Source organism: Prionailurus bengalensis, chromosome D4, assembly GCF_016509475.1.
Source record: "Prionailurus bengalensis isolate Pbe53 chromosome D4, Fcat_Pben_1.1_paternal_pri, whole genome shotgun sequence".
Lineage (NCBI taxonomy): Eukaryota > Metazoa > Chordata > Mammalia > Carnivora > Felidae > Prionailurus > Prionailurus bengalensis.
Genome location: NC_057359.1, coordinates 27,027,582 through 27,051,335, shown reverse-complemented (window position 1 = coordinate 27,051,335; position 23,754 = coordinate 27,027,582). Strand labels below are relative to the sequence as shown.

The 23,754-nt window shown below is 41.9% G+C and overlaps 1 protein-coding gene across 8 annotated transcripts in view; it reads left to right on the top strand.

Moving 5' to 3' along the window:
• The window catches only part of TUT7 (terminal uridylyl transferase 7), a 61,530-nt gene that overhangs the window by 17,112 nt on the left and 20,664 nt on the right, over positions 1-23,754 (top strand). For all 8 annotated transcript variants that reach the window (XM_043566584.1, XM_043566579.1, XM_043566582.1 and 5 more), the window contains exons 11-22: positions 4,693-4,845; positions 8,007-8,187; positions 9,580-10,658; positions 11,061-11,211; positions 12,397-12,483; positions 13,348-13,448; positions 15,100-15,157; positions 19,831-19,934; positions 20,549-20,638; positions 20,998-21,111; positions 21,286-21,363; positions 22,009-22,186. In XM_043566584.1, the coding sequence (XP_043422519.1) occupies positions 4,693-4,845; positions 8,007-8,187; positions 9,580-10,658; positions 11,061-11,211; positions 12,397-12,483; positions 13,348-13,448; positions 15,100-15,157; positions 19,831-19,934; positions 20,549-20,638; positions 20,998-21,111; positions 21,286-21,363; positions 22,009-22,186 (2,374 nt within the window). The remainder of the gene's footprint in view (positions 1-4,692; positions 4,846-8,006; positions 8,188-9,579; positions 10,659-11,060; positions 11,212-12,396; positions 12,484-13,347; positions 13,449-15,099; positions 15,158-19,830; positions 19,935-20,548; positions 20,639-20,997; positions 21,112-21,285; positions 21,364-22,008; positions 22,187-23,754) is intronic.

Below are 23,754 nucleotides of genomic sequence, written 5' to 3'. Positions count from 1 at the left end.
TTCTTTGTACTTAACAGATTGAGAATTAAGCAAGGACCTGCTGGGTCCTAGGAACAAAGACTAAAGCAGAATGAGCCCCTCGTAAATAGTCCCGGCAGAGGGATCGCAGTCGGCTCTGTGTCCCAGTGGCCTGAAGGGCCCTCTCTTTGTGCTTGTACTGAACTGAAAGGATGCACAGGCCCAGCGGGTGTCTGCTAGACTGCTCTCCTGGTGGAGCGAAGAGAGAACAGTCAACCCTTAGCCGATAAAGAACCTTTTCCATCAGACCCAGAGGGGAGTCTGTCTCTGAAGTTTTCCTCTCATGTTAGTCCAATAGAGACAGGACGTTAGGATGGAACCAAACCAGTTAGACTCTTGAGAGCACATTGTATGGGTTCCCATACTCACTATTGTCTTGGTGAGATATGCCTTTCCTTGGGTCCTGGTCACCTCTGAGTAGTCCTCTGTCACTGCTGTGAGGATGCAGGAAAAAGGATGTTTCTATTCTGGTAAGGGGGTTCTCCTCAGGATTTACTTAAGACTACAGTAGTATCAATATACCCTTTCCTGTGGCCAGTATATTACATCCTAGGCAGTGATACTGGAAATTCTCTATGGTGACACTGAATTTGATTGTGATTATACCATTTGTTCATTTAAGATTTAATGAGAGAAACAGGTATGTGGTGGTCAACATGGATTGAATTCTATGGATCAAATAAGGCACACTCTACTGCTTGAACCAAAATGATCTGCAGTTTTCAATGTTTTAAGCTAGTCAATTGCCAGTACTAGAGTCTTACCAATGCTAGAAGCTTCTGCTAGAGTCACAGAAATATAAAGCAAGTGAAGGTAAAGAAGTTAATTTCAGTCCCTTATTGGTGCCAGAAATTTTACATCATTATTTTTGTAGAAAATCCATTGAAGATTTCTAAATGATGTGGATGAAAGTATTTAAACTGTTCATTCCTTCACAGTCTTTAAAACACTATGTAGGTTTGTCATTGTATTTGGCCCTGAAGGGAATACACAGATGAATAAGACAAAATTCTCCATGAAGAAGTTTAGAATATCCTACCTCTGTGCCCTAATCTGTCTCCTCAGAAATTCTTCAGCCATTCTCTCCCAACCTATGCAGACCTCTTCCATGTTGGGGGCTGTCCTCGCTGACCTCTTAACTTCCATGTATTGTTAGTAGACCTTGATTTGACTAAAAGTTGAAATCATAGTGAATAATGACTGATGAATAGGTTTAACCTTGTCTGCTCATCATCTTTTGTCCACTACAATAATATCTTATTAGTCTCCTAGTAAATATTGTTTGGGATCTGTCTTGTTTTGGGTTATATAGGCTTAGCCTTTAGCAAACGGTCCTTTACACATGAAGGATGCCAGGTAACGAATGTAATGGAAAGAAGAGTAGTTTAACGTTTGATAGCCCTACAATTCCTCCAGCTCTTGTTATTTATACATATCCCTGTGACCTCCAGCAATTTATTTTCTCTGAGCCTCGGAGTCCTTATCTGAAAAATTCTGAAATGAGACCATGAATGTAAAGTTCCTAAAACAAAGTAGGAGAACAAATGTAGTCCTTTTCTCTCTCAATAGGAAGTCAGGTTCTACTTATGAAATGGAGGCATGAACTCCTAAGCAAGTGATCCGTGTATAAGTAACAGCTATAAATTCTCAACAAAATGCCAAAAAAAAAAAAAAAAACCAACAACGCGAACGCTCTGGAGACTGAACAAGTGCAAGCCGACTTTGGAGAGAAGTCAGACCTTGGAGCAGGTGGCCAACACAGAGCGAGTGTCCATTTTTTCTGTGGCTTTACCCCTAAAGGCAGCTCTGCGAGAAAAACCAGTCCCCTTTCTGGCAAGAGGAATTAGGGCTACCAGATAAAGGGGAAGAACCCAGAAGGGAAAGATATTAGAAGTGGAACCCTTAACTCTGTGTATAAAATCAACTCATCTCTAACTTCTGAACCGGGCCAGTCTGTTGGATTAACGATCTTGGATGTCATCACTCTATACTCAGAAAAAAGGGGGAAAAAAAACAAAAAAAAACCTAAACAAAGTGAAAATCAACAGCTCTTCTTAGATCCATCAGAGAATTGAGGTCACAGGGAAAACCATTGCCCAAAAAATTGGAGAGACAGGCAAATAGAGCAAATTATAACTTATCAGAGCAGGAGGCCAGGAACGGAGCCTATACCAGGGTAGGAAGGCTTAGACTGTGGCTCTGGAGGCTCAGTATGGACAGGCTTGAGCGTGAAAAATAACAGGGAGCCCCAGTCTTAGGGGACCCCCAACAATTTCACAGGTTTTACTTCCAGGAACCCCCACCAGCTTCTCGGGGTGAAGATCCAAGAAAAATCCCCTTGTGCTTTGGCCGAGGGAGAGAAAAAGTCGCAATTTTAAAGTATGCCCAGAGCATTCTGTTCTTCTAAACAAGCTTGCCTTCAAGGAAAACTTTTAACCAGGGCTTAACTGACCTGGAGGAAAGGAGAGTACCTAACTCCAGCCCCTTTCCTGACCTTTCCTGTCTTCTTACCTGGGGGAAGGCAGGGGGAGGGTCTCAGTCACTAAAAGACTGAGACCTGATCATAGGACTATATAGAATGCTTCCCCTCCCCCCAGACCTCACCACCACATCATTAGGGCTCCTGCATAAAATGGGATTATAAGAGAAACACCTCATTTCAGAAGAAATCTGTTAGGAAACCCAAAGACAACAGGGGAGACAAAAACAAGGACACCAGATGAAGTTTTAGCCTCTTGACATCTACAGCTACAATAAACACATAGCCTAACTCCTAACAAAATAAAACCTCACACTTGGGGTGCCTAGGTGGCTCAGTTGGTTAAGCGTCTGACTCTTGATTTGGGCTTAGGTTATGGGATTGAGCCCCAAGCTGGGCTCTGTGCTGAGAGCATGGAGCCCACCTGGGATTCTCTCCCTCTCAAAATAAATGAATAAACATTCCACAAAAATAAATAAATAAATAAATAAATAAATAAATAAATAAAAAATCTTCACACTAAAGGCCTGTCTCTGTCCCTTTTACCCAGTACACCTATCCAGCTTTCCACCAGAAAATTACAAGTCGTATTAAAAAGGCAAAAAAAAAAAAAAAAAAAACCACCATAGTTTAAAGAGTCAGAGCAAGCATTGGAATTATCCAACTGGTAAATTAAAACAACTTAGATTAAAATGCTAAGGTCTTGGACAGAAAAAATGGGTGACGTGCAAGAACAGGTGGGTAATAGAAGTGGAGAGATAGATGGGAGCCCTAAGAATCAAAAGGAAGTGCTACAAATAAAATATGTAACAGAAATAAAGAATGCCTTCAGTGGGTTCATCAGTAGCTTGGACACAGATGGGCAAAGAATCAGTGCGCTTCATTCAGTAGAAGCTTCCCAAACTGAAAAGCAAAGATCAAAAAACAAAACCAGAGCAGACTATCAAAGAACTGCAGGACAATTACCAGGAGTTGTGAGACATATATATATATATATATATATATATATATATATATATATATATATATATATAATGAGAGTATCAGAAGGAGAAGAGAAAGGAACAGAAGAAATAATTGGGGATAATGATGACTGAAATTTTCCAAAATTAATGGCACTTTTAAAAAAATGTTTTTAATATTTATTCTTGAGAGAGAGGGAGAGTGGAGAGAGGCAGAGAGAAAGGGAGACACAGAATCAGAAGCAGGCTCCGGACTCTGATCTGTCAGCACAGAGCCTGATGCGGGGCTCGAACCCACAAGCCGCGAGATAATGACCTGAGCCGAAATCAAGAGTCGGTCACTTAACCACCTAGGTGCCCCCTACACGCACCTGTTTAAAGGCTATGATCAGTCCCGTTTTACAATAAAGAAAGGTGTTCAACTTTGTTCCAAATTTCTTGGAACTTTTAAGCCCAAACTGTTTTCTTTAGCCATTTGCATCCCAACAACATCGATAGAAACAGTTTCTTAGATTGAGTATTCACTGCGTGCTGTGGCCTGTGTCAGTGATTTATGTCCATTATTTCACGTCACAACTATCCCATAAAGAGAGTTCTACTGCGACCCATTTTTACAAAAACCTGCGACGGGAAGAAAGCAAGCACTGACTGGAAGTCTCACAGCTCCAGGAGGGAGCTGAGGTCAGGGCCTGGGCAGTTTTACTCCAGAACCCATGGCTCTAGGCCTAAGCCATGTTACCTTCTCCCAGACTCTTCACTAAAAAATTATTTCACAAAGTCACCATTTCTTTTGCCAATTAAAACCTTGGTTTTTAGTTTAAAAAGTATTTTCAAATTAACAGATGTCTTGGAGGTATCCCAGAAACGATACCTTTTTCTTTTTTTTTTAATTTAAAAAAATTTATTAATGTTTACTTTTGAGAGAGAGGCACAGAGCGTGAGCGGGGGAGGGGCTAGGGCGAGGGAGACACAAAATGCAGGCTCCAGGCTCTGAGCTGTCAGCACACAGCCCGATGAGGGGCTTGAACTCACGAACCGTGAGATCGTGACCTGAGCCAAAGTCAGACGCTCAACCGACTGAGCCACCCAGGCGCCCGCCCCCTCCCCCTGCCCCGCTTTTCTATTTTCAGTGAGCTATAAGTGTGTTTCCATTTCTTCCAGGATTAATAATGCTCTGGTCGATATCGAATCCTTTCTACCTTACAATAATAGCGTGTGTCTAATTTTTCCTAGATTGAAGGGTTCTCGTTGAACAAACTAGGAAATTTCAACCTTAAAGACGTTCAGGAAGACACCGTGGTTTGGGAGTATGCTGACAGTGCTGCCGGAGATGCGGAAACAGCAGAACACGAGGCACCAAGAGAAGTGCCTGTTAAGCGGGGACAGGTCTGTTCTCTTTCTCATTTTTAATTGTACAATTTCTATTTGATTTCATTGTTCATTGTGGACTCTGTGACTTAATCAGGCCTCCTTTCTGTCTTTACCTATCTTAACTCTTTCGTGGATGTTTCATTTTCTAGTCTGTCCGGTCCTTCAACTAGACAAATAAAGACAAAAGGTAAAATGCAGATCATCAGATACGGTTATTTCTGTAGTTTCTTCTGTGTGCCAGGTCCTGTGAGGGTTACTGAGAATTCAGAGATCAATCCCTGTCTATCCTCAAAGAGCTTATGTCTTAGATGGTATTAAGAGTTTTAAATATATGAAAAGTTCATTGACCTCAAAGGTACTAAAATCACAGCGAGTAAGTATTTGGTATGATGTATTTTCACGTCCTCATCCATACCATTAGAGGTTGGCAAGGAAATATATGCACAGGGAAGGAATTGCCATTTACATTTCAGGGGTGCCTGAGTGGCTCAGTCGGTTGGACATCCGACTTCGGCTCAGGTCATGATGTCACGGTTTTCGGGTTCGAGCCCCTCATCGGGTTCTGTGCTGACAGCTCAGAGCCTGGAGCCTGCTTCGGATTCTGTGTCTCCTCCTCTCTCTGCCCCTCCCCTGCTCATGCTCAGCCTTTACCTCTCAATAATGAATAAACATTGAAAAAAAAATTTTTTAATTTCAAACAAAAATCTGAGCATTGTAATTATTTTAGAAATGATAGGAATCTGCCCCAAATTGGTGGACAGTCCCTGACCTCATGCCTTTCTCCATAACCTTATGGGATGAAATGGCAGCAATACCCACAAAATACTTCTGAGACCAGGATTCGAACCCTAGCTACACACAAACAAGTCAGGTCACTCCTCTGGTCTGTGCCTAAAATGAGGAGATAGTGGTGAGTGGTAGATTCTCCCGTTGTGTTTTCTAGAATCCTTGAGCATTGGAGAGAGAAGGGAGGCTGTGCCACTCAACCTCTGCCACCACCAGAACACCCCCACTTTTTTTCTGTGTCCTGTTTGGGGTTCCAGGAGTGGATAAGAGTAGAGGCTGTGGAGCCAGAATATGTGAATCCGTATCCCAGCTCTTGCACTTCCTAGCTGTGTGTCCTTGGGCAAGTGACTTAATCTTCCTGTGTCCCAGTTTCCTCACCTAAAACTGGAAATGATATTGGTACCCTCTCAGAGGGTCACTGACTCATGGAATGCTTAACTCAGTGCCAAGCATGTGGTAAGCACACAGTAAATGTTAGCTGCCATTCTTTTCTCTTTCTTTTTTTTTGGGGGGGGCGGGGGGAAGAAAGTGTTCCCTACTTTAAAAGAATAAAATCAATAACGAAAAACAGCATAAGTACCACTAATGTAGACCTATCAAAGGTCTCTTAAGTTCCATGTGGTATCCTCAAGTCATTTTGGTGAGAGGCTTAAAAGCCCTTAGTGATGCTGAATAAGGCTTATGGATAAAGCGGTGAAATTTCATGAGGCTTTCAATTTCTAGGGGTTTTCTTCGTGTCCTCAACCACAGTGTTTGGACATGGACCACGTCCATTTTCAGTCACTTCTGCTTTGTACATCTACCCGATGACCTGACCTTATTTGACAGAATGTTTGTGGTCAGGATTTAGTGGCTAATAAAATACCATACCACTTGTTTTGATCCTCAGTATAATAAAGTGGGATGGGAGACAAATTTGTATACCTCAGAAGGAAAAGCTGTTGCTGTGAGCGGAAGTAAATACTTGATCTTTACATCTTTGTGTCGTGTGGAGAGATTAATCCTGCTGCCACTTCAGAAATGGAGACCTAGACAGGGTCGAGATTGATTGTATGGTGTGATGAAAGAGCCCTGTCCTGGGATTGAGACACTGCTCGTGCTGCCACTGACAAGCAGCGGGACCTTTGACAAGTCACGTCAACTCTGGGCTTCCATTTTCTCTCCTAACATCCGGGGACTGAACTAGATTACCTCTCAAGAGCACCTTACGGTTGTGACATCATGTTTCAGTGATAAGTGGATTCCTTGTACTTAAAAGCCTATATACCTAAGTGAAAAAATACAGAGAGCAACCGAATGTGCCAGATGCTTTCCCTTGTCTCTCATTTAATCCTCATAACTGTCCTGTGTTATAGGTGGTACCGTCCCTACTCTGCAGATAATGATAGCGACCATTTTTTGAACATGTGTGCCAGGCACTGTGCTAAGCTCTTTACAGACATTCTCTCACTCAGTCCTCCCAACAACCCTCTGAGGTGGGTACTGTAATCCCGATTGTTCAGATGAGGAAACTGAGGCTTAGACTGCCTATAGCTTGGCCAGGATCCTACACAGCCAGTATATGGCAGAGTTGGATTTCAAACTTAAAAGTCCCGTGGCAAAGGCAGTTTTAGCCACTGTGCTGTCGTGCCAGCTGAAAGTGAAGACGCTAAGTCAGGGAGCAGTTAAAAGAGAAGTGGCAGAGTCAATATTTGGACTCTTTTTTTCCCCCCCTATTCTAGGTCCTGTGCACCTTCCAGTACATCCCATCACAGTATGTTCCAATTTGTCGAGAGCCTGTCAATGTAAAACTGACGTCAATTTCTGAAACCAGGAGTTCTTTGACTCTGGTGCCCCTGGCTGGCTCATTCGTAAGAGTATGCGACTCTTGGTCTCAGGGTCATGAGTTCGAGCCCCATGGTGGGCGTAGAGATTACTTAAATAAACTTTGAAAAAGACAAAAAGTTTTTTAACTTGAAGATCAGTTGCCCCTGGCATAGCTTCTCAGAGCCAAGGAAGGGAGTGTTTTGCCTTTTGCTCTACACCCTTAACCTGCCGCCCATTTTAGTGTGCGTGAGTGTAAAGGTGCCCTTCAGCGGCAGCACCCGGGAGAGCTCTGTGCTGAGACCCGCGAACCTAAGGCTTCAAAATTAGGAGTGCCAGCCACCTGGCTACCTGTAAGTGCCCGCCCACCCCTGTGATGATGGTTAGATTTTAACCTGCTCTCATCCCAGGAGTGCAGAATTTGCCACAAACAAAATAGAACCTAGATGCAATTTACCCAGATGGATGTCACATTCCTATGTTTGCTATGGTTTTTCAGAGTTTTTGTAATTTGCTTGAATGATCTCGAGTTTCTCAGATTGTGCTGACCTCGGAACTACCTGTGTGTTTTCTCTTTACTGTTCTAGGTATCATTAATATTTGATTTCAAGCACCAGCCGTCAGTACCAGTTGGGCAGCTCTGGGTGGAAATGCTTCGATTCTATGCATTAGAATTTAATTTGGCTGATTTAGTGATAAGTATACGTGTCAAAGAATCAGTGTCTCGTGAATCCAAGGATTGGCCCAAAAAGCGCATTGCCATTGAAGGTATCTCAGAATGTTTCTCTTAAATTTCCTTTCCTTTTAAGGTACCAGTCTAACCGCATGCTTTGTATTTCATTCTCCTTTCAGCTCCCACGTGTAACACAGGCCTGACCCCAGCAGCGAAATAAACAGTTAGACTCTGGCATGTGTTACCGTGGTCATTCCAAGGGACCAGACTGTTCTTTCTGGGTTTTTTATGCACTGCAATAAAATGTCTTAGTTAAAAAATAGCTAAACAGTGGCTGGGCGAGTCCTCGCTTTCTTTGTAAATTGCTTACCAACCTAAACGCAAAAACAAGTTTTTTCTCCTGGTGATGTGTGAATCCTCCTTTCCTCTCTGCTGTTCTCATTGCTGGATTTTTAGATTCAGCCCTTTCATGGGTTGTTGATGTTGTTTAGATGTTTAAGATGAGAAAATACTTTTCCTCATGAAAAATAATTCTTGGTTGGATTCCTCTTCATAGCGAGAGGCTAGTTATTTTTGGAATATCTACAATAGCATTTGGAACTTATTCCTGAAAACACTTTTTCTAGTGAAGGCTCATTTAACTAAAACCATTGTATGAAAGAGTCGCTGATGTGCCCTGTAGACTACATTAAATGGATGAGCTCTTTTCAGCTTTGCAAAATCAGGAGGTTGAAAACCCTCTAGAAATCTTAGTTCTCCTCCTTCAGATAATTTAAAGAACCTCCTAAATGGAATTCTCGTATTTTTGCTTGATTTTTTTCAAGCTTTTATATTGCATAAGAGGGTTTTTGTTTTTTGTTTTTTGTTTTTTGCATTTTGCATTTTGCATAAATTCTGTGTGCAGTCATGGGGATCTCACATTTTTAAACCCTCCCCTGCAGTTTCTCTGGCTCAGCTCTTCTGGCCAATTGCCTAACCTGCTGGAGTTCTAGGGGAGGAGAAAAGATTGAGAGAAGTGGTGTCTCCTCCTGGTGCCTCCCTCTCGCCCCTGAATTCAGTCCAGCCAGTTCAGTGATGGGGCTTCCCAGGGCAGAAGAGTGGAGGTAAGCTCTACACACCACAGGGCCTGGCTGAGTGGGGAGGCAGAGCACTCAGCAGAGCCTGGCGGGAAGACCTCCCTTCCCCAGGGCGCGAGAGCCACACTGATGACACCTTTTTTACCTCCACAGTCACAGAACAGACTAGGGAAGGGGTACTGGTTCTCAGCAGAATGGGTTCTCTTCATAGAGCAGATGTTTAAGAAAACAAACATTTCTTTTTGTTCTGAAACCACATCCCATCCCCAATTTGGTAAAACGCATACAAGATTCACGCTAAATTCTAGTAGTGTGTGTTTGTTGTCTTGTCTACAGCAGGCTAATTTTTAAAATGTGAAATGGAAACGTATGAAGTGGTGGGTTTTTGTTTTTTTTTTCTTCTCGTTACAGATCCCTACTCTGTTAAAAGAAATGTGGCAAGGACTCTAAATAATCAGCCCGTGTTTGAATATATACTTCATTGTTTAAGGACAACATATAAGTATTTTGCTCTTCCACACAAAATTACAAAATCCAGCCTTCCAAAGCCTCTGAATACTGTCACACGTATTTCCGAACACCCTAAAGAAGTAGCAAACGTGGGGGCACGAGCAAAAGGTGATGAACTCAAAAGCTCAGCTTTGGCTCAAGAGCCAGGTGCTGCCAGTTCAGGTGCAAACACCTGCCAGGTACAGCCACTTACAGAGACTGCTGAAAGCTTTGGAGGCCCCCCAACAGAGGAAATGGGGCACGCGCATGTCAGCATCCACCTGGAAAACTCCAGCCCTATCAGGACAGGGGCCGGTTGTGATGGTTGTGAGGATGTTAAAACACACCGTCATGCAGCGGGAAGTAAAGCTGGGAGCGAGGGCAAGCATCCTTTGCCTGCCGATGATCAAGGGCCAAGCAGTAGCAGACGTGGAGAGCTTGTCCTCCGTGGCGGCACACAAAATAAGGAGACAGATAACACTTTGGATGTAGAAGACTTCCACAGTCCTACGGCCGACGAGTGTGATGGATTCGTCACTTCAGAGGACAAGGCTGATGTTGATGAAGAAGGTGTAGAAGGTCCTGATGAGCTGGAAGATGCTCTAGGCCACTTTGCCCCTTCAAGACAGGGTCACGTGTCAAGAATCATTCATTCCGATGAGGAGGAGGAGGAGGAGGAAGAGGAAGAGGAGGACGATGAAGAACCCAGGCTGTCCATTCCCCGGAGGGAAGATGAGGACGACTTGGCAAATGAAGATGAGTTAGAAAATCCGTACACAGGATCAGGGGACGAGGACGCCCTGTCTGAGGAGGACGATGAATTAGGCGGATCTGCTAAGTATAAAGACCTGAAAGAAGATGGAAAACATGTGGACGGGGCTCTACTAATGGAATTGAATAAAATCAGTCTTAAAGAAGAAAATGCATGTGAGGAAAGTTGCACTGCAGATCAGTCTGATTTCTTCTATGAATTTAGTAAACTCATCTTCACCAAAGGCAAGGTAATCCGTGCCACTCCTCGAACTAAGAGACGTTAAATGGTTTTTTAGTGCATGTAATTTTAAATTTTGTGGACTAGAACAGAGCTGTGCCCTGTCCGGGTGGTAGTCAGGAGTTCGTCTTCCACTCCGGTACAACCGCTCCATGTCCTGCCCTCCTTAGACCCCTGGGAATTTGCATAGGCCGTAGGGAATGCTGTCGGGAGTGGAAATAACTCCCTTTTACTCCTGAGTATCCCAGAAGATGTCCCCATCTCAAGTAGTTTGCAGCGGTTGCACGTTATTTTTGTTCCTTTGGGAAGTCAGAGTAGGCTGTGGGGCTTTTGAGAAAATGATTCAGGACCCCTTTAGTTGGCAAATAGAGTTGTAAACAAAGTCTTGGTTTGCTTTGCCACCTTCCCATAGTCTCCTACAGTCGTGTGCAGTTTATGCAAACGAGAAGGTCATCTCAAGAAGGACTGTCCCGAAGACTTCAAAAGAATTCAGCTGGAACCTTTGCCGCCACTGACACCCAAATTTTCAAATATCTTAGATCAAGTTTGCATCCAGTGTTACAGTAAGTTACTAACACTTCTTTTCATTTGTCAGAATGTCGCATTGGCATTTGCCCCAAGAGTCCGCTGACTCACTAACCTGTTAGCTCCATCACTGGGACCAAGTCTGTCCCATTTTCCCCCATGTCCATGGAGCTCTGTGTGTAATGCCTATTCTGGCTGAGATGCATAGTAAATAATTGTTGCAGGAAAAACGGGGAGAGGGAGGACCTTTTAAGCCTTGCTATTGGAGTACTAGCATTCCCAGCTGGTGTTCCTTGGACTGTTTTTCTAAGCAGTTATTAGTATTTCGTGACAGTTGGTGCCTGGGTGGTTCAGTAGGTTAAGCATCAGACTCTTGATCTGAGCTCATGTCATGATCTCAGGGTTGTGAGTTCAAGCCCCGCACTTAAAATAAAATAGTTCCACAGGTCAAGGAGGGAAAGCGTCTACCCTCAGCGGAGGCTGGGGGTGTTGGGGTTGGGGCAAGAGATTTACAGGGCATATTAGCATCATAATGGCTTCTGAGAAATGTTCTAGTAAAAAACCTGTTTAACTCTTTATTGAAATATTCCCAAAATGTGGGCATAATATACTTTTTAATTAACACTAATTAATAGCTCCCTAACAGCCCTTTGAGGAACACCAGTGTGGGGAAGCATTGGTATACAGAGGGTTAAAGTTCCACAAAGGAAAAACATTTAAAGGAGAGGCAGGCGACTTGAGATGAGCCTGGCGCCTCACAGCGCTCCGCTCTCCGTCCTGAGGTGTCCCTGCCAGAAGACACTTGTTCGTAGCCAGTGAGTTAGTCTTCTGCAAACCTTTTTGGAGGTGATAAGCTATGAAAGGAAAACTAGGTTCCCCTCAGAAACATATGCACATGCTCATAAAGGTTTGTGTTCACACCTTGGGAGAGTCGCCTGAAGACCACCTTTATAGACCCCTGGGGTTTTCTGAAATCTAGTAGCAGAACCGCTACTCAGATTTGTTTCTATTTCAGGAGCAGTTCCTGGGGGCAGAAGGTTTTCAAAGAAAGACAGACTCTATTGTATATTACTAATGCTGTCTACCAAGAAGATGCTCGAAATTTAGGGCTTTCTTTTTAACTTGCTAGATTTTGTTTTATAAAAAGTGTGATCTTCCCCTCCCCCCCCCCCCGCAAAGAATGTGAACAATCTTTGTTTCTGAATGTTTTCTATTTTAAACAGAGGATTTTTCTCCAACTATTTTGGAAGATCAGGCTCGTGAACATATTCGGCAAAACCTAGAAAGTTTCATAAGACAGGAGTTTCCAGGTAAATAATTTTTTAACCTTTAAGAAAAGAAAGGTCTCTCAAAAATGAATAAATGTTAAAAAAATTTTAAACAAAAAAACGGGGTGCCTGGGTGGCTCAGTCAGTTAAGCGTCCTACTTCCGCTCAGGTCACGATCTCGCAGTCTGTGAGTTCAAGCCCCGCATCGGGCCCTGTGCTGACAGCTTGGAGCCTGGAGCCTGCTTCGGATTCTATGTCTCCCTCTCTCTCTGCCCCTCCCCCGCTCATGCTGTGTCTCTGTCACTCTCAAAAATGAATAAATGTTAAGAAAAATTTTTAAAGAAAAGAAAGGTAGCGTGACCTTCCTTCAGAACGAGCACATGTGTTACAAGCACATTAACTTTGAGAACGAGAAAGTTTTGCGGGGACGGTGGGGACAGGGCTGTGGTTACTTTGTGATGTACTTTGGATGCTCTTTGCTCTGCTGCTTTACCGACGGGAGAGGACAGCAGCAGTGTGGGATTTCTGTTAGCAGACACCACAAGTGAAATTTCATTTCGTGTTATGTTTGAAGTCAAAGTTTGCACCTCCAGACTTTGGAAAATATTCCAAAAAGTGAATATTTAGAGAGCAGTAAGCTTACATTACTAAATATACTGGTGTGATCCACATTTTCCTTGAAATGTCCTTGCAATTTAAGAAAAAAGTGGCACTTGGTGGTCTTTCACACCATATACACATTGTATTTGTTTAAAGTAAATTTTGAGAGAAAGTAGTTTGTCATAAATACGACAATATAATGAGGATAGTTAACAGATGGGTATTTTTGATCCATGTGAGGGCCGTTTTGATCAGAACATTAAATGTACTCAGGTAATTAGTTATCACTTTGTCTATCCCCAACAGGAACTAAATTGAGCTTGTTTGGTTCCTCCAAAAATGGATTTGGGTTCAAACAGAGTGACCTTGACGTCTGCATGACAATTAACGGGCTTGAAACCGCGGAGGTACGGTGACCACGTAAAACTCAAATCTGCTGCGGCAGTGTGATTTGACCATCTTGACTGACAGGACATCTTGGTATTTTCCACATCTACCAGAGCATACCATACGGAGCATGCCATGTGGCACAGTCTCTCTGGTCAGATACTTAAGAAGCTTAGAGGTAAACCTGAGGAGCACCGAAGCTTGTCTTTTCCACCCACGGTACAAAGTGCCTTTGGAAGTGACCCGTGGGAATGTGACAAAGCCAAACCAGCCCCCACAGGGTCCCCCTGACGTAGCCCGGAGGCTGACTTTGCCACACACACCCCGTATAGGACTTCTTGAAAAGTTTTGAGGAGACAGGCAGTGTGGTTTTCTGAGATGGTTTTTAGCAGGCAGTCAAATGGGATTCGATGATAAGAGTGCTAAACTTACAGTTCAGAGACCCAGATTCAAGACAGACTTGGTTTCATGAGTTCCTAAACATGTGGCCTTTGGTTGATAAACCTAGAAAATGAAAAGGATCATTTCTGTTCCTCTTGCCCCCAGAGACTGTTGTGCACATCAGCTTGGATCATGCCTGTCAGGAGTCCGCAGACTAGGGCCCACGGGCTAAACCCAGCCACGGGCATATTTTGTCAGTACAGGTTCATTAGAACACAGTCACACCCCTTCACTTGTGACGCAGTTACGGCTTCTGCTTTTACTTGATAACTACCGAGTCGAGTACTTGCAACAGAGTCGTATGATTTGCAAAGCAGAAAAAGTTTGCTGGCCCCTGACAGATATGAAATCCTGCATAAAGGTATAAAGTCTAAGAAGTGCTAAGTCCCTTTCTTTTTTTTATTTTTAACAACAGTCCAAATGCTGTATATCCAAATGAGTGATGCTGCTGTCACTCAAGGTCTTTTTTATGTCTTTCCTTATTTTTAAGTCTTTGTCTTTTGAGGATGTATCTGATTTGGGGAAAATAGCCAAAAGTTACCTACCCTGAGTTTGGTGAGTAAAGAGGATAAACAAGGTTGGGTCCGATATGTGGAATTACCTTATTGCACATCATCAATAATGAATTTTTACATGGCTTATAAAACTAGCTTTGCGGGCATTTCTGAATATGCGGGCATATTCCAAATATGTTCTGCGATGTGTATAACCATCAAAAGGGCTTATGTTGTAAAATGTCGGCCCGCTGTTTTTAAGTATGATTTATTTGAAACATTGGTATTTGCTACATGACCTTGATTCGCCTCGTCCTGTGGAGAGAGCATCTAAGCTTCATTACTTTCCACAGCAGTTCTTGTAATTGAAAGATAATGAAAGTCCATCCAGAATGAATAAGAGGGGCCACAGAAGCTCCCTCTTACTTATTCTGGCACAGAGGGTACTTCTGAGTAACATGGTTACAGAGAAGGGGAAATGGAGGTCCTCATGGTTCAGACTTTTCCAGGTGCTCTGATTTCAGCCTTTGTTGTACAATTAGTAAGTGAGGGCTGCGGGGACCTTTTGCATCCTCAGGATATTTCCTATGAATACTGACCAAGGCTTGCCTAAACGAGAAAAAAATCTATATAGATGGGTTGAACTTATTATTTCTAAAGGTAATGGAAACTATTTGTTACCAGGTTAGGAACCTGTCTTCCATTTTCGATTCAGTATGTGCAATTTTTGTTGCAGGGGTTGGACTGTGTAAGAACTATTGAAGAATTGGCAAGAGTCCTCAAAAAACATTCAGGTACCTCTACAAACTTTTTCCAAAAATAGTCTTGTCTTTTTAATTAGTGTTTTGCATCCTTAGAATTCATCAATGCCAGTGAAACCACAGAGTGGCTCATCGGTAGCACGTGTGTGGTATTGGTGTCTTTAAAAAATTTTGTCATTCAGTATGAAAGACTGAGGGAATCAGTGGTCATTGGTGTGCATATCGTTGCCTGGCTCAGTTTTATTTCAAAACAAGCATATACCATACAGGCAAGAAATTTTGGAAATCTTTTTGCTTTATTGACCTTGTATTACCCAAAGTGTAGGGGTTGCTGACAGCAGCGTGAAGTACATGGAAAGCACTGGGGGCTTATGGATTGTATTTGTAGCTGTATTGCTGGACAACTGTATGCAACCCTGAACAAGTCATCTAACTTTACTTGATCCCTTGCCATCGATAAATTGAGAAAGCTATAAAATGTATAGATGCTATGAATAGTGCACGGTGCTGACATGCCATTGACATGTTCTTTTGCTGTCAGGGACAGCTGTGGATGCTGTTAACAGTGAGAATCTTCTTTTAAAATGTGATGCAGCAAATTTCTGTGCTAGGAGCTGGGAGCTGGGAATGAAGGTGAACAAGATATGGTCCGTACCCTCACGACACTTAAAATCCATGATGTGTCCATCAAAAGCTTTCTTTTACCTCAGTCAAGAGTAGACTTAAGTTAACACCACGCGCAGCGCACACATAGACACACAAACATACCCCGTGAGTGCTATCTCCCCTTTTTGTTTTATATTTTTTATTTCCAGGAGTTTAAATAAAAAGGGTACCATGTTACTTCCATAACAAGATAATCTTAATTTTGGTTTATTTCTTCTGAAAGGTAACCTGGAGCATCAGTATTTTTTTTTTTAATAACATGCATTGATGTAATTTTTTTTGCCATCAAAAATAAGTGTTCCCCTCACTTAGGAATTTTACCTCTAAAGATCATGAGCTTTTTAAATTTTTTTGAAGAGTGTGCAAAGAAACTAAATTGCTAAGTTGCCACAATTATTAATTATTTGTACTGAGCTAGATTTTGACTTTTTATTTTGAAATAATTTGAAAATTAAAGCAGTAAAAATTGTATAAAGAACGCTGCATGTACTTCATTCGGATCCCCCAGTTGTTAACATTTTACCACATTCGATACTCATTCTGTCTCTTCCTTGCTCACAATTTTTTTCTGTACCATTTGAGATTAAACTGCAGATACCATGTTCCTTTCACGTAAATATGGCAGTGTATATTTCCTAAGAATGAGCCATTGTTAAAAACAGGTCATTTTTAGGGGCACTCGGCTGGCTCAGGAGGTAGAGCACGCAACTCTTGATCTCAGGATTGTAAGTTTGAGCCTCATGTTTGGTTGTAGAGATTACTTAAAAATAAAATCTTTTTTCTTTTTAAATGTAAAGATTTTTTTTTTTTTAATGTTTATTTTATTTTGAAAGAGAGCGTGAGCTGGAGAGGGACAGGGAAAGAAGGAGACAGAGAATCCCACGCAGACTCCGCACTGTCAGCGCAGAGCCCAGTGCGAGGCTCGAACTCACAAACCATGAGATCATGACCTGAGCTGAAATTAAGAGTCAGATACTAAACTGACTGAGCCACCCAGGTGCCCTGAAATCTAAGTCTCCCAAACTATCTTATTGGGTGCCTGCTATGTGCTCAGCACTGTATTGGGCACTTAGGGATGGTGGAGCAATAAAAATAAGTCTACAGAAGTCTTTTCCTTGGACAGCTTTCAGATCTTACAAACAGGAAGGTAATCTCACAGACCACATAACACTGTAAGGTAGTATTCATTTTTCAGAATGAGTCAGAAGCTGCAGTAAGTGTTTGGTAACTTCTAAGGGGAGAGAAGTTCTGGGCAAGAGTTGCATAGGGGAGATTCATGTAAGAGATGGGTTTATTCTGATCTCAGGGGATGATGAGTATGATTCAAAAAGGATAAAAGAGAAGTCATTCCTAACGGGACATGCACCTGAACGTGAGTGTTGCTGTAGTATATTTTGGAGTGTCGACAGTGGGAAGATCAATACATTTAGAGAGGAGTTTCAAGTGGTTACTATTACTATATAAAGGAAAGCCCACAGATATTTGGAAACCAGTGAAGTTTCTCCAAGAGAAGAGCAACCCAATAAAAACTAAGCTTTTTAGGCAAGTGGTAGAGTCTCCCAGGGCAGGTATAATCTAAGTGAATTCAGGTTAGAAGGACCGTAACTAAAACGAAAAGGATAGGAGAGATTCCCGAGGGGAAGTTTCCTAGATATGGTACCTACAAGTAAGAACTAAGAGTTCAGGCTAATGTCTGGATACTTGGGAAATGGGGACGTTTGCAGAGAATACCATGTGGAGGTGTTTAGTTTGCCATTAAGGTTTAATTTCTAAGAGTCCAGCAAGCAATTGGAAATACAGAGTTGTCAGGACTGAAGAACAAAAGAAAACAGTTTTGTATTGAAATCCTTGAAGAAAGAAAGACGAAGAATAAGACAATTCTAAGGGATCATTTGAGAGAAGTTAAGGACTAGGCCTTAATTTCTGTGGGTAGAAATTAAGAAAGGACACTGAAAAAGGAGCCCTTGGACTGACAAGAACCAGGATGATGTGCTGTGGATAAATCCTAGAGGACAGGCTGGTAATGGGACAGGCTAGTGTCAAATTCTAGAATGGGAAGGAAATGGAGTAAAAGGCTATCTAATTTAGAGGCAGGGTAACAGAGTAGTTGGTGGGGGTTCTGGAATCAGATTCTCTGCTTTTAAACCTTGGCTCCCCACTTGTTGGCTGTGTGTGCCTGGAAAGACACTCAGCCTCACTGAAAGTGCTCCGTTCCTCATCTTCAAAGTAGATCAGCAATAATGGGATTTAAGGTTAAGAAAGGTGTCGTACGTTTAAGTACGGCATCTAGCATATGCCAGGTGTTCAGCAGATTCGAACGTCAATGTAACTTAGACCTCCTCTGTCTCCCACACAGATGTATTTTTCTGTAATTTCCTCTGTCATATACATACTTTTTCCCTGAGCTCTGGATCACTGTGCATCTGCCCTCTAGATATTGCCATTTACCTTTTTGAGAAAAACCTCAAACTCCATTTCAGAATGAGCTCCTCTTTCTCTTTACTGCCTTCCTTCTGCTGCAACCTGCTCTTCCTTCTGAATCCACTTTCTTGGTCGTTGACATTGACATCCTTGGACCCACCAAAATGGGTCAAGTGATCATTCATTCGTCCTAGAATAGGTTCAGTAGAAATTTGGAGTTGGTCACACCCATACATGAATCTTGGCTCTGCAGCTCACTAGCTGCATATTCCTTTTTTTTTTTTTTAATTTAATGTGTATTTATTTATTTTGAGAGAGAGAGAGTGGCGAGTAGGGGAGGGGCAGAGAGCAAGGAAGAGCGAGAATCTGAAGCAGGCTGTATGCCATCAGCCTGACTCCAGACTCGATCTCATGAACCCTGAGATCGTGACCTGAGCTGAAATCAAGAGTCGGATGCCTAGCCAGCTGAGCCACCCAGGTGCCCCACTAGCTGCATATTCCTAAGCAAGTTACTTTCTCTGGGGCTCTGTCTTTCAATCTGTTGGGTGAAGGTGATTAGTCTTAGCAGGTAATGTTTGTGAAGGATCCTCGGAGCTCAGGAACCAGTAGCTCTTCACCCTTAACAGCGATTCCTTCTCACTTATCCCCCACCCCCCACCGCCTCCACTTCCCCAGCCCATCCAGGTACACCTGCTCTCAAGCCTGTCTTGCTGCTTCTCTGCATCTCTGTGCCACCGTGGTAGTTCAGGTCCAGATCATTTTTTATAATGGTCACTCTGCCTCCATTCCGGGTGCCTCCAGTCTGTCCATAGCCAGGGGCATTGTCCGAATAGATATGGCCAGTGATTCTTCCCAACTTATACAGTTCATTGGTATCTATTTGCCTGTAAGGATAATTCTTAGCAGGATATATATGTTCTCTATTTGGGCCCTTCCTGGTTTCTACCCCATCTCCTACCACTCATTCCTTTCCGTCAAGTCGACTCAATAGCCTTCACAATCCCATGGAAGTTCTCGAACATCCTTTCTGCTTTAGGCATTTGCCCTGTCCTTATGTGCTTTTTTTTTCCCTTGCCTCCTAAATCCCCTCAGCCGCCTCTGTTTTTAACCTGTTGCTCTCCTTTTTCAAAGCCTGGTTCAGGCAATTCACTCCTCTCCTATTGAAGTTGATTCTGTTCTTTTACTGTCTTCTAGCTCCATGATGCGTAACTTTTGTTTTGAGGATTCAGATGATCACCCTGTAGGCTTTTCTCTGTATTAGATATAGTCACGTGGAGAGAATAGATAGGGCCCGAGTAGTCTAGACTCTGTAGTAGTTTCTTCTGTTCTGGTGTTTATCAGACTGACAGCCCTATACACATGCACATGATCCAGTGAATTCCTGGAGGACAGTGGCTACCTCATTCATCCTTGTACTTCAGATATCGATGTGTTTAACAAATACAAACTTTGCCAGAAGAGTCTTCCCAGATGTTTAGTAACAGAATCGAGTATTCCTAGTGACTGCAGTGAAACTAGCCAGAGTTCGGTTTACATCGTCTTATTTTGGGATATTAACATAAGAACCGCTTATGGCCCCAGCTGCTGTATTTAACAGTACTCTCTTATTCCTAACCTAGGTCTTAGAAACATCTTGCCTATTACAACAGCAAAGGTGCCAATTGTAAAGTTCTTCCATTTGAGAAGTGGTCTGGAGGTGGACATCAGCTTGTATAACACACTGGTAAGATTTTCCCCAGGACTTTTCTTTAGGGAGATGAAAGGGAACGAATGGCTCTTAATTTACAAAATAGCAAGTAAAATCAAGCCATTCCTTTGATCTTATTTGTTGTTTTCATTAGGAGTGTTTGCCTTTTGCCTGGCAGACTCTCTTAACAAAGAGTTAAGATAGTATTTATTTATTATGAGGTCCGAGTGGCAGGTGCTTTTTGTTTGGCTTGAATTTTGTTTTAATTTTGGACTGTGTGTGTGTCTTTGGTCTCACACTTTATTTCCTGCAGGGCTTTCTGGACCTTCTCTGGATGCTACGGGCGTTCAGTTTAAATAATGCCAGGGTGAAGTGGGGGATCCTTACATCTACACAGATGGAATTATTTTAGTAGCCCTTATTTCTAGAAATGTTCAGACTAAGAACATATTAACATGGAAGTCATGAGCTCAGATGTCATGTATAATTCTTATTATTTAGTAAGTTAATGAAGCTCATCTTTGGGGGAAAATACTCGTGTCAGTCTGAATGTCTTCAATCTAAAGTGAATTACACTGTAAACCTTTTCAGAATATTCCAGTTTAAATTTTTTTCTTCTATTTGGTAACTTACAATTTTCCTTTTAACAGGCCCTTCATAACACAAGGCTCTTATCTGCTTATTCAGCCATTGATCCCAGAGTGAAATATTTATGCTATACCATGAAAGTGTTTACAAAGGTGAGTATGCTTCCTGTTGTGATTCATTAGAAATTTCGTTGCATCTTCAAACTTAGTTGAAGACATGTCTATATTTTTTAAAGAATGATAGCCATGTTAAATGCTTCTTTTAACTAGTTTGGGAACCCTGCTGTGGCAAGCTAAAATTTTGTTGTCTTAAGTTTTACATACGATAATCTAATCTTGCTAGTGGCTGATGGTTGGGGGTTTTTGATGTCCTTTTGGTTGGTCTTTGGCATTTGAAAATGTAGCTTTTTTGTTCATGCCCAATAGAAGCATTTTCCTTTTAGTGATAGTAGAAAAGCTGCAAATTTAGCAGGAAACATTGGTGATCTGTTCCTCATTTTCCTTCCCTCTAGATGTGTGATATTGGTGATGCTTCTAGAGGCAGCTTATCGTCATACGCATACACGCTTATGGTGCTATATTTTCTCCAGCAGAGGAATCCACCAGTCATTCCTGTCCTTCAAGAGGTATTAGTAAAAGAAATTGTGTTTCTCGTCTGTAAAACTGGGTGATCTTTGAGCCCTCTTCCTTCTCTAATATTCTGTGATTCTGTAGTTAAAGTTTTAACTATTTTCCTACAAGTTTTTGTATCAATGCATTAAATTTGTAATCCATACTAATAGTTTAAAAATTAATTTCAGATATACAAAGGTGAAAAGAAACCTGAAATATTTGTTGATGGCTGGAATATTTATTTTTTTGATCAAATAGATGAACTGGTACGTATTTTAAGAGTAAAGATTTTTTTACATCCTTGACTAGAAGTTAGCTGTACTATGCTGTGCTGTAATGGTCAACAACTATGTTTTCACTTGTTATATTTATTTATATTATGGTAGTAAAAAAACTAGCATACATAGATGTTTCCTTTGAAGTTGAAAACATTTTCATTTTAATAAAAATGAAAACATTTTAATTAAGTCAGGTGAGTTTCCAGGGACTCTATGTAGGATTTCTTTAATGCCTGTTAATTCCAAATGGCTATGTAGCTTTATTCCAAATGAACAAATATTTGCTAAGTGGTTTTCTGCAAACAGTTTGGAAAGACTTTCTTTGAGTTCAAAGATCTAATAACCCAGGCATCATCAAGGCTCTTAAAATCTATTTCCAGATTCTTCCACAAACATGCCCTCTGGGGTTTGACACTTAAAACCCTGAGCTTTCCCTATCTCCAGGTCACACGGTAGAGATTAATAAAGTCATGAAAATGGTATTTTAAAATGTGAGAGAAAAGTTACAGAATTATATTTTTATGTATTTAAATTCCAGTTAATAAGTCCAAACTTACTCCCTAAGATACAAATGAAGATAGATATTAACACTTTACTATAGAGCATGATATCTCTGTTCCCTTCTATTTCTAGCCCACCTGTTGGCCAGAATATGGGAAAAATACAGAATCTGTTGGGCAGCTATGGTTGGGACTTCTTCGATTCTACACAGAAGAATTTGATTTTAAAGAACATGTTATTAGCATCAGGAGAAAAAGTCTGCTTACAACTTTTAAGAAACAGTGGACCTCAAAATACATTGTAATTGAAGGTACAAATAAAATGAAGCTTAAAATCGAATAGAATATAGAGTTTGAACTAGGAGGGCATCGTTCTCCATCCCTGCAGAGAACGGCAGGGAGCCACCAGCTGGGATGTGCAGCACTGCCATTCTGTTACTGTCCACATCAGCACACTTGTCTGTTTCCAGGATGAAGAGTTATTTTTAAGGATGCCTGGTGGCTCAGTCAGTTAGGCATCCAACTTCAGCTCAGGTCATGATCTCACGGCTTGTGAGTTTGAGCCCCTCATTGGGCTCTGTGCTGACAGCTCAGAGCCTGGAGCCTGCTTCGGATTCTGTGTCCCTCTCTCACTGTGCCCCTCCCCTGCGTGTTCAGTCTCTCTCTCTCTCTCTCTCTCTCTCTCTCTCCCTCCCTCCCTCCCTCCCTCCCTCCCTCCCTCCCTCTCTCTCCCTCCTTCCCTGTCCCCCACCCCAGAATAAATAAGCACTAGGAAAAAAATTTAAAAAAAAAAAAAAAAGACATTTTTAAATGACTGGTGTCCTCCTGTGGGGCTTCTCCCCACTTCAGAACTCTTTTGACCATGACACATCTTTGACTTTTGTTGAACACTTACTGGAGAATAAGTTTGCAATAGAGATAAGGCAGCTTTAAAAGAGTGGGACTTTTGGGGCACCTGGGTAGCTCAGTTGATTAAGTATCTGACTCCTGATGTCAGCTCGGGTCATGATCTCACGGTTTGTGAGTTTGAGCCCTGCATCAGGTTCTGCGCTGACAGCTCAGAGCCTGCTTGGGATTCTCTCTCTCTCCCTCTCTCTGTTCCTACCCCGCTGTGCATTCACACGCTCTCTCGCTCTCTCTCTCTTTTTCTCTCTCTCAAAATAAATAATAAAAAAAAAAAAGAAAGAGAGAGAGTGGGACTTTTAACATCTTCTGAATTGAGGGTTTGAAAAGTGGGCACTAATTGAATTTTCAAGATCCTTATTTGCTATTTATTGATGAAGGGGTTTACCTACAAGTAATTATATGTAAACTTTGGCATTTCTTTTGCCCATGCTGAAGCCTTTTCTTCCATTGAATGCAAGGATCCGTGGGCCATGTATGTTTGTAGTCAATTGTTTACTATATATTTTTTGTTTGTTTGTTTAATTTGAGAGAGTGAGTGAGTGAGAATGAGTAGGGGAGAGGGGCAGAGGGAAAGAAAGAGAATCCCAGGCAGCATCCACATTCAGCACGGAGCCCAACATGGGGCTCGATCCCACAACTGCAGGATCATGACCTAAAGCCAAAACCAAGAGTTGGACACTTAACTGATTGAGCCACCCAGGCACCCCTCCAGTTTGTGGGATTTTAATTTTAGGGTCAAAAGGGAGTTTAAATGTTTAAAACTGAACCGAGAAATGGCTTAAAAAATATTTTATTGGTTTTAATCTTTTTTATTTTTTTGGAAATATACTCATATTCGTTAAATCATGTGTGTTACTTTAGGTTATGTTTCCGTCATTACTTCTGCCTATTGGCAGTATTAACATACTGTGAACATTTGTAAAATTAAATTCAGATCACTATGGCTTTAGATATGACTTTAACTTTTTAGGAT